The sequence below is a fragment of the Halichoerus grypus genome, chromosome 11 (assembly GCF_964656455.1).
Source record: "Halichoerus grypus chromosome 11, mHalGry1.hap1.1, whole genome shotgun sequence".
Taxonomy (NCBI): Eukaryota; Metazoa; Chordata; class Mammalia; order Carnivora; family Phocidae; genus Halichoerus; species Halichoerus grypus.
This window is the reverse complement of record NC_135722.1, coordinates 13,430,938-13,442,826: the sequence shown is the minus strand read 5'-3', so window position 1 is coordinate 13,442,826 and position 11,889 is coordinate 13,430,938. Positions and strand designations below refer to the sequence as shown.

The following is an 11,889-nucleotide window of genomic DNA, read 5'->3' as shown; positions in this document are numbered from 1 at the left end:
ATCTTGCCTGAAAAAATTGTGTGGGATGGCAGACCTATTGAGATACTCCATGGATGGCTAAGTAAAGGTGAATTATATCCCTTTAGAGCTGAAGGCAAACTACCTCTGAGAGACTGTTGAAATAAGCACTGAACAGAATATATTGGCCAAATCTATGGCTACAAAATATTTAACAGTTGTTGATTGATGGAGTCAGTAATTTCAATAATATTTCATGTGGGTGCCTTAATGAGTGGGATCATGGGATTAAAGTTGTGGTAACATCATGACATCCATTATTTCCAAGTTTAAGAACAGGACAAATTGGGCTTTAAGATGGAGAAGTAGTGGGGATAATCACCCTTCTCTAAATAAGTCTTGTATAATGGGTTTAAATCCTTGAAGACCTTGTTTTATTTTACATTGGGCTATTTTAACTGTGTTTGTGCTATGATGAAAATCCTGTCCCCCTAAAGGTGTATATGTGGAGGCCCTCACCCATGTGATGGTATTTGGAGATGGAGACTTTTGGAGGTATATTAGTCAGGGGTATCCATCAGAGCAGAACTGATAGGATAAATAATGATACATAGATATAGATAGATAGATAAATAGATAGAGAGATAGATGATAGATATAGAGACATACATGGAAAGGAAGAAAGAGAAGTAAAAAGAAACCCTGACTTGTAACATTTGATGATTTCCATCCTGCAAACATCCCCACTGTTTTTATCTATTTATTTATTTATTTTTTGGATTTTATTTATTTATTTGACAGAGACAGAGAGAGAGCACAGATAGGCAGAGCGGAAGGCAGAGGGAGAGGGAGAAGCAGGCTTCCCACTGAGCAGGAAGCCCGATGTGGGGCTTGATCCCAGGACCCTGGGATCATGGCCTGAGCCGAAGGCAGCGCTTAACCGACTGAGCCACCCAGGTGCCCCCATCCCCACTGTTTTTAGATGAAAGAATAGTATTAGGATCTATTGCCAGTGTACCTGCTCTAGAAGATATACTAAGGCAGTTCTTCAGAATGAAGGAAATGATATAAGAGGGAAACTTGGAACACATGTGTATGTGTGCATGTGTGTGTACACACAGACACAATTGAGTACAGGTAAAACTGGGGAACTTGGGGGGAGCCTCGGTGGCTCAGTCATTAAACGTCTGCCTTCAGCTCAGGTCATGATCCCAGGCTCCTGGGATCGAGCCCCACATCGGGATCCCTGCTCAGCGGGAAGCCTGCTTCTCCCTCTCCCACTCCCCCTGCTTGTGTTCCCTCTCTTGCTATCTCTCTCTCTCTGTCAAATAAATAAAAATTAAAAAAATCTTAAAAAAAAAAAAACTGGGGAACTTGGAATAAGACCAGTGAATGTATTAATGTCAGTATCCTGGTTGTGACATTAAGTTATAATTTTGCAAAATGTTACTATTGGGAGAAACTGGGAAAATTATAAAAGGGAGCTCTTTGTATTATTTCTTATAAATGCATGTGATTCTAGAGTTTTCCCAATTTAAAATATTGGTAGGGGATGGAGACATCTGCCCTTTCTTATTCCTGCAATCCCATTCCCTGATGATACCAGAGAGCTGCCATATAAATCCTACCATAATATTCTTTTAAAGAAGCAAGAGAAATAAAAATGTATCTGTTACAGCAAAATAATTAAATAAATCTTACATTTGAAAAGAAAAAAAAAAGAAATCCCAATAATCTAAGCTTCCATATTGAGAAATTAGATAAACAAAATAAAAATAAATTCAAAGCAAACAGACCAAAGGAAATAATTAAGATTAGAGCAGAAATCAATGACATTGAAAACAGAAAAAAAGCAGAGAAAACTAATGAAATAAAACACTTGGTTTCTTTGTAAATATCAATAAAATGGATCATAGATGTAAATATAAAACCAAAACTGTGAATACTTCAGAATAAACATAGGAGAAATTATATGACCTTGGGTTAGGCAGAAAGTACAGAAATACAAGCCCAAAAGCATGAATCATGAAGGAAGAAAAAAGGAAATTTAATTTCATTAAATTAAATATTTTTGCTAAGTAAAAGATACCATGAAAAGATAGAAAGACAAAGCATAGTCTGGGGTATAGATTTGCACAACACCTAGTTAACAAAGTACTTGTGTTTAGAATATACATAAACTCTCAAAACTCAATAATAAGGAAACAAATTAATTTAAAAATTGGCAAACAACTTGGACATCTCATCAAAGAAGATATAGAGACTGCAAGTAAGGCTGTGAAAAGATGCTCACATCAGTTTTGATTAGGGAAGGAAAAAAAAACAAAGAAAATGATATATCACTGAATGCCTATTTGAGTGATAAAAAACCCACAATAACAATAACAAAAATAAAACGATTCATGATAATGCCTAATGATAGCAAGGATTCAAAGCAACCAGAGCACTCATGCATTTCTGATAAAAATGCAAAATGAACATCCACTCTGGAAAATGAGTTGGCAGTTTATTGTAAAGTTAACTATACATTTACCATATACATTTACCCTAAAGTCCCACTCCTGACTATTTATCATAGAGAAATTAACATTTGTGTTTACACACACAAAAAAAACTACAGACAAAATATTCAGGGTAGCTTTGTTTAAAACAGCAAAAACTGGAAACAGCATGAATGTCCTTCATCTAGGGAATGGATAAACAAACTCCAGAACCTCATACATTGGAACACAACTCAGCAATAAAAATGAACAGACTACATTAATGCATACAACAACATGGTAAATGCCAAATGCTTTATGCCAAGTGAAAGAAGCCAGATTTAAAAGACTTTACTGTCTGATTCTATTTGTATGACATTCTTGTGTTTGTTTCAACTTTTTATTTAAATTCTACTTAGTTAACATATAGTGTAATATTTATTTCAGGAGTAGAATTTAGTGATTCATCACTTATATATAACATACAACGCTCATCACAAGTGCCCTCCTTAATCCCCACCACCTATTTAGCCGATCCCCCACCCACCTCCCTCCATCAACCCTCAGTTTGTTCTCTATGGTTAAGAGTCTAAGAGGTTTGCCTCCCTCTCTCTTTTTATTTCTTCCCCTATGTTCATCTGTTTTGTTTCTTAAATTCCACATATGAAATCATATGGTATTTGTCTTTCTTTGACTGACTTATTTCACTTAGCATAATACACTTTAGCTAGATGGCAAGATTTCATTCTTTTTGATGGCTGAATAATATTCCATTGGAGATATATATATATATATATATATATATATATATATACTTATATACCATCCATTCATCAGTTGATGGACATTTGGGCTCTCTCCATAGTTTGGCTATTGTTGATAAAGCTGCTATAAACGTTGGTGTAAAAGGGAAAACTATATGGACAAAGGAAGGTTGCCTAGTGATAAAGTTGGTGGGAATTGTCAACTGCAAAAAGACAACAGGTGAGAAATTTGGGGAGTACTGGAACTGTTCCTTAATCATGTTTATGATTATATGTCTCCATGAATTTATCAAATCTCGTGGAACTTAAACTGAAAGGAGTGAATTTTACTTTGTATGTAAATTTAAAATTTATTGTATATAAATTAAAAATAAATTTTAGAATGCTACCAACTAACAAAGTCATCATTAAGATGTTACATATGTCATTTCCCTGGTCCAGTCTAAAGAATATATTTTATCCTCATTAAACAAACAATCTCTCTTGGCAACTCCGTTTAAGAAACTCCCTTCCAAGGTCAGCCTGCATATTTAAAAATAATCTCAGATACTGGCAAAAGGTCTTTCTTGGTCCCTAGAAGTGACTTTTGTTTGTCATAGACATTCTTATGTACTCAGTCAATAAAGCCTGTAGAAGGGGACTGACAGACAATAGTGAAGGATAGAACAGAATACATGTGGTTTTTATGTAATGAATATTACTAAAATATTTGCACACTACTGTTAACATGGCCTTATATTTCAGATACAACAGACTGAAGCCTGTTCAGACAAGATGATAAATCATACTTCCTTGTGAGATCATTTGTAAGTGTTTAGCAGACGTTATCTTTTTTTTTTTTTAAGATTTTATTTATTTATTTGACAGAGAGAGACATAGCGAGAGAGGGAACACAAGCAGGGGGAATGGGAGAGGGAGAAGCAGGCTTCCCGCCGAGCAGGGAGCCCGATGTGGGGCTGGATCCAGGACCCTGAGATCATGACCTGAGCCAAAGGCAGACGCTTAACGACTGAGCCACCCAGGTGCCCCTAGCAGACTTTATCTTAACGATGAAATATTAGTTATAGGAACTTATCATTATGGTCATATGAATCTTCAAAGGAAAGATAGATTGAAACATAACCATGAGTCAATACTGATAGAGGTACTGTGAATCATAAGCTCTTGAAATAGTTTTCCCTACTTTGGGATACTATTTCAAATAATGGTGAAGAGTCATATTCTTTGTAATCCAAGTTATAAAGAATATCTTCAAAGTCATAGATTTAACAATGCTTTTCAATGCCAAAATCATACAGGAGTAGCAGCAAAGCTGATGAAAAAGTGAATTTTTTTTTTAAATATAAGAGATTTGTGAAGAAACTCCTTGCAAATTATCAAATGTCTGGCATATGATATAATTATAAGAGCTGCAACTAGAGAAATATAAAACTCTTTTCTTTGAAATATCAATGGATGATTGTTAGACCTTTCTTGTTACTCCCCCATTGTTACTTTGAGTATATTAAATTCTTGCAAATTACTAATAAAATGCATTTGTGGGCACCTGGGTGGCTCAGTCAGTTAAGCATCTGCCTTCGGCTCAGGTCATGATCCCAGGGTCCTGGGATCGAGCCCCATGTCTGGCTCCTTGCTCAGTGGGGAGCCTGCTTCTCCCTCTCCCCCACTGCTTGTGCTTTCTCTCTCACTGTCTCAAATAAATATATAAAATCTTTTTAAAATATTAAAAACAAATAAAATGTGTTTGTATTCACAACTGTCTATCACCTCAGAAGTTCATACATCAAATGAAGGTGCAAAGTGAACATGCAAAGTGAAGGAAATCATCCTTTAAACACCTGAAGTGTTCAATCATACCACATTATTTTTAAGTACCAAAACCTGCATTCCTGGAAAACATTTCCTACCACAAAAGGACTTCCACACCAGCTGAAAATATACTAAAGAGATAATATCCCCTGCCACACATTGTGAAACATTATTATTGTAGATATTTTCTCCTTTAGAATTTCATGCATGCATACACCATGAAACATATTTATTTGTTTCACACAACAAAATTTATGAGGAATAAATAGTCCAGGGCTTTTAAAATGACATCAGAAGGCTACATTTTTGTCATCTTCCTGATTTTCCATTCTTAGATATGACGTCTGCAACCTTCCAGGAATGAAAGAAAATGGAAGCAAAAGAGCACTTGCTGATACCTACATTCATCTCATCAGCTAGCATTGAGTTGTCTGCTCATACTTAGCTGGAAGGGGGGCTAGGAAGTGGAGTATTTCAAATCCTCAAATTCTATAGTTAAATTGATTGTAAGATAGAAGATTTAGATCAGTATGTTCTGATCCATTCTACAACATCTCCCACATCAGTTTCTGTGAATCTGTGGATTCGTTTCCTATTACTATTGTCATAAATTACCACAAATAGATTGACTGATAATAGCACATGTTTATTATCTTACAGAACTGTAGGTCATAGGTCCAACATGGATCTCAATGAGCAAAAGTCGAGGTGTAGGCAGGGTTGCACTTCCTTCTGGAAGCTCTGGTGGGGATTCCATTTCCTTGCTCAATTAGATTATTGAGAGAGTTCAGTTCCCTGAGGTTGCAGGACTGAAGACCTCTTGCTTTGCTGGCTATCAGCCAAAGGTCATGCTTAGTTTCTAGAGGTCACCAAAGAAAATAGGCCACATACTACTTTGTGACCTAAAGTCAAAGTGTTAAAATCTTTTTTTTATTATTATTATGTTATGTTAATCACCATACATTACATCATTAGTTTTTGATGTAGTGTTCCATGATTCATTGTTTGCGTATAACACCCAGTGCTCCATGCAGTACATGCCCTCTTTAATACCCATCCCCAGGCTAACCCATTCCCCCACCCCCCTCCCCTCTAGAACCCTCAGTTTGTTTCTCAGAGTCCATAGTCTCCCATGGTTCATCTCCCCCTTTTTGTTTGTTTGTTTCAGAGGTACAAGTCTGTGCTATGGTGAGCAAAGTGTTAAAATATTTTATATATCCTCTAAAGACATATTTTTCAGATGTCATGCAATTCTTTGATAAAATAAGCTTTTTAAAAATAGCTTTTGTAAAATATAATCACTACTACATTCTTACAGGTAATTGTACTTTTTTTTTTTTTTTACAAGTATTTTCTTCAGAGGAGCATTATGCCCAAGTTGTTACTTTGTTGAGGAAACAATGTATGCAATCACTTGGGAAGAGGCAATCTTTTACATATAACAACACCCATCCAAAATGAATTTAGACAAGAATGTGCATGTTTCCTTTCTCATTAAATATATATTGTTGATGATGTATATATTGACCCAGCTATTTTGACATGACAGAAAATATAAATCTTCAGCAAATGGTACACCAAGTCATGTATTGCATTTCCCATGTATTGGGTGGCCAGAAGGTGGTAAATGGTACTATCTAGAAGACTGGTGTATTATAAAAATCAGAAAAAAAGGAAAGATACATGAGAATAATTTCTTGGTCTCTACTTCAAAAAATGTGTGCTGCTCTCACTAGCAAACATGGGCTAGTCAAAGAATTATATGTAAGGTCAGATGACCATTTTTATAAACTATGTCATGGTTTCCTTTTATTTTTTATTTTATTTTTATTTATTTATTTAAGGGAGAGAAAGAGAGAGAGAGAAAGCACAGGAACGGGGGGGGAGGGGGCAAGAGAGAGAGGGAGAAACAGACTCACCACTGAGCAAGGAGCCCAACGTAGGCCTTAATCCCAGGACCCTGAGACCATGACCTGAGCCGAAAGAAGACACTTAACTGACTGAGCCACCCAGGCATCCCTCATAGTTTCTTTTTAATCAGCCCCAATTACAGTAGCTAATAATAGATAGCATATATAATTAAATGAATCCAGGGAGTAATTTCTAGAGGCTGCCTCATTGTGAATTAGCAGACTGGGAAAATGAGGGATAGAGATATAAAAAGAGAAAATACAAAGGTCTCAAGGAATTTTTTTAAAGTATAAAGGAAGTCATAATTCTACAGTTGTTAATTGGCACTGAATTCATAATGATATAAATGTTCATTAATATTTTATTTGAATACTAAAGAATATTAGCTCGGTTCCATAATCCTTGTTTATATGAGCAAAGAGTTGAGTAGCACATTTTTGAAAAACTAAACATAATATAATGCAAAAGGAAAATAATCCCAACGTGTAAACAAGTAGGTTTTTCTTCCCTAGATAGTTCATACTGTGCAATGTCCCCTTTCATCAAAACTAGCACTCTATTGATTATCTCTATGAATTTGAGTATAAAATATAACACAACTAGAGATTTCACTAAGAATTACACTGAAATACAGCCAACACTTCCATTTTTGGTGCTTTAAACTTTTCCAAATGTTTCTCCATACCAGGTGGATATTGACCCTTATAATAATCCTGGGAGTTCATAGAAAATAGCGTGTTTTGACATTTTATTAATTGTGAATTGTTAAGGACAAGACAACAGGCTCTAAATGGAATTGCTTATACTAAGCCCCACATCACCAAACCAAAACTTAGCTTCAGCTTTGACTCTTCCAAAAAATGGAATCTAAAACCACTCAATCAAGAATTACCTGGTTAACATAGGTAACCTGCCTGGTACATCACTGCCATGCCCTATGAGGAAAGTAACTTTGCAATAACAAATTCAATTTTTTGCCCCATAACTTCCTTGTTCCCGCTTCTTTCTGCCTGTAAAATCCCTTGTCTTGTATAGCTCTTCAGAGCTCCTTTCTACCTGTTGGATTGGATGCTCCCTGATTCATGAGTTGCTGAAAAAAGGCAATAAGATCTGTAAGATTTACTTAGTTGAATATCTGTTCTTTAAGAGAATGTAATAAAAAAAAAAGTAGCTGAACGAATTGCTCAAGGTAATGGTAAAGAGATTTAAATCAAGTTATCTGAACTCCTGGGATAACACTGTTTCTGTGACATCATGATTCCTGCTTTACTAAATCTCAGAAACAAAAAACACCACCACTACTGTCTTTACCACAATCATCATCTTTATCATCACTCTCATCCCCACCATCATCATCATCACCATCATGGTCTTTATCATGGACATACATAAAATTCTTGTATAAAACATTTAATGAGAAGGGGTATAAATATATATACTTCCATGGATAAAATACAGAAATAAAGAAATGTGGTACATTATGTTAGATGATAGAGGATGTAAATGGCTTGATGAAGTAAAATATAACCATCTAAAGAACAGGAGCTAATATTGTCTTACAGGCATATGTACATTTATAGCTAAAACTACAAAACAGCATAATTGTCATAGAACTGCTAACAGAAGTTCTCAGGGACAGATAGCACTAAATAATCTCTTCATGCCAGTGACTTGAGAATCTGGAACTGGGAAGGTAGGTATTAGTGGTTCTGTTGACAGGTGCTCTCTTTCCTTGATAAAACCTGTTCAAAGGTTTAATAATTTCAGACACCATAGAAAGGGTTAGAGGCATGAAAGTTTAAGCACACTAACACAAATGCAACTGTGCGGACTTCACGTAATTCTGCAAATAACTTCTAACACATTCCTTCACTTTCAAACTCATGGATAGTTTATTTTCAAAATATGAATTGGTATAGGAGTAGCTGCTTGGAGTGCCATTAAAGAAGAGGTGAAATAATTCAAAGCAAATTACTTTGGGGCCAAAATTTTAAGTTAAACATAGAAGGAAGTTATTAGGAAGAAAACTAAGTGAATATAAGACTTTCTTTCAGTATTATGATTGGAGTAATTCTATATGGCTTCATAGTAGGTTAAATAAATGTGCTTTCAATATTTATTGGTGCTCTGAAATCTCTCAATTTTGCCAGGAGTCTGAGGCATATCACAGCAATATTCATTTACCCATTAATTTATTTAATCAGTCATTCAACAAAACATTTGTTATTTAAATGCTATTTCCAGTCTCTGGCTATAGAATCGAAGAATGTTAACAAATACCAGTGTGAAGATTTAGGAAATTATTTAGGTAAACAATCATGTATTTTTAGTATAATCAAGTCAAAAATCTTAACAGGTTAAGTTCTATTTTATATGAATTTTATTTATATTCTAATTTCATATGAAATGTGTGGTGTGCATTACTATTTTATTCATGAGGTGGGATTATTCTTTAGGCTTGGAGCACTGAAGACAGATTAATTTGCCTGGTATGTATCCAAGTACAATAAATTGTAGGTTGGTATTTAGAAGTATCTAGAAGTACATCATAAGCTGGAAGCAGTTAACTTCTTTTTTTTTTATTATTTTATGTTAATCACCATACATTACATCATTAGTTTTTGATGTAGTGTTCCATGATTCATTGTTTGCATATAACACCCAGTGCTCCATGAAGTACGTGCCCTCCTTAATACCCATCACCAGGCTAACCCATCCCACACCCCCTCCCCTCTAGAACCCTCAGTTTGTTTCTCGGAGTCCATAGTCTCTCATGGTTCGTCTCCCCCTCTGATTTCCCCCCTTCATTCTTCCCTTCCTGCTACCTTTTTTTTTTTTTTAACATATAATGTATTATTTGTTTCAGAGGTACAGGTCTGTGATTCAACAGTCTTACACAATTCACAATGCTCACCATAACACATACCCTCCCCAATGTCTATCACCCAGCCACCCCATCCCTCCCACCCCCCACCACTCCAGCAACCCTTAGTTTGTTTCCTGAGATTAAGAATTCCTAATTCTTCCTAATCCTTCTCTGACTTATTTCACTCAGCATAATACCCTCCAGCCCCATCCATGTCGTTGCAAATGGCAAGATTTCATTCCTTTTGATGGCTGCATAATATTCCATTGTATATATATACCACATCTTTATCCATTCATCTGTCGATGGACATCTTGGCTCTTTCCATAGTTTGGCTATTGTGGACATTGCTGCTATAAACATTGGGGTGCATGTACCCCTTTGGATCCCTACATTTGTATCTTTGGGGTAAATACCCTGTAGTGCAATTGCTGGGTCGTATGGTAGCTCTATTTTCAATTTCTTAAAGAGGAATGTAGAAATTTGGAATTTTTCTCTGATAAATGTGTGGCAAACAGGTAAAGCATTTACAATTAAACTCATCACACTATCTTTTTAAGTAATAGCCTTTTCAGTGCTGCAATCATATCCTTGTTCCTAAGACTGTATATCATGGGGTTAAACATCGGAGTCACTATGGTGTAGAAAAGAGAGAGCAGTTTGTCAATTCCTGCAGTATGACTGGATTTGGGCCATAAGTAGGTGATGGTAGCCGATCCAAAGAATAAAAGAACAACCAGCAAATGGGAAGAACAGGTGGAGAAAGCTTTGGTCCGTCCCCTGGCTGTTGGCAACCTCAGGATGGTGGAAATGATTTTGCTGTAAGAGGTAAGTATCAACATAAAAGGAACTGCAGCGAACAACATAGCTACTATGTAGACTGCTATCTCGTGCACAAAAGTATCCCCACAGGCTAGCTTGAGGATGGGGGGTATGTCGCAGAAGAAATGGTTAATTTGGTTAGAATTACAGAAATGTAGAGAGAAAATCTGACATGTTTGCCCTATCTGGACTGGAATTCCACCGAGCCAGGAGCCAACAGCTAACTGGATACACATCTTGTGGTTCATGACTAGAGGGTAGTGCAAAGGGTTACAAATGGCCACGTAGCGGTCATAGGCCATCACCGCCAGGAGGAAACATTCAGTGGCTCCGAGCATAAGGAAGAAGCACATTTGGGAGGCACAGCCCAGCATAGAAATGCTTCTATCCTGAGTCCAAAGGTTCACCAGAATCCTAGGGAGAGTGACAGACACATAACAGATTTCCAAGGAGGAAAAATTCTCCAGGAAAAAATACATGGGTGCCTCTAATGCAGCATCAAGCCTGGTTATTATTATTATGAGGCTATTTCCAATTAAGATAACAACGTAAATGATGGAGAACATCCCAAATAGTAACCCTTGGAGGTTTGGAAGGTCAGAAAATCCCAAGAGTACGAATTGTATTATTGTGGAAGCATTGTCTTCTGCTCTCATCTCTTCACATGTCATCTGTGGAACGATTGAATCAGAAGTCCAAGTTACTCTGATTGCTTTGGCTTTTGTCTTCTTATATATAAATGGGATGGCATGCCTGCCAATTTGTCCCATTCCCTATTAAAACAAATCTATAACTGCCACTGCTCTAAAACTGTGGCAAAGCGTATTTTTCATTAGTATTACATGTACTTGTAAGAAAAAAATCCAATAGCTTTTTTTTGTGCTATGAATTATCATGTTTCTTTGCTTCTGAAGATAAGTGATTGTCATTTTGCTATCCAAATGAACACTCAAAATTCCAAAATCTGAGTGTACGTTCAGTTGTGACAATGATTCCATTCTTTCACTTGCCATGTTTTCTCTTCACCTCTCAATTCTGTTTTCTAGTATAATCAATTCAAAATTAATTTCATCCCCCAAATAAATATTTTGTAAGCCACCTAAATATGTTTTAGGGCTTGAATATGGTTCATTTTTAATTTTTTTTATTTTTTAAAGATTTTATTTATTTATTTGACAGAGAGAGATACAGCGAGAGAGGGAACACAAGCAGGGGGAGTGGGAGAGGGAGAAGCAGGCTTCCCGCGGAGCAGGGAGCCTGATGCGGGGCTCGATCCCAG

General features: G+C 36.2%; 1 protein-coding gene across 1 annotated transcript; it reads right to left on the bottom strand.

Moving 5' to 3' along the window:
• Nucleotides 1-10,330: 10,330 nt before the first annotated feature.
• Nucleotides 10,331-11,281, bottom strand: LOC118543450 (olfactory receptor 10AG1-like). Its single transcript, XM_036104524.2, has one exon. The coding sequence runs from the start codon at nt 11,279-11,281 to the stop codon at nt 10,331-10,333; it is 951 nt and encodes a 316-aa protein (XP_035960417.2).
• Nucleotides 11,282-11,889: the final 608 nt, after the last annotated feature.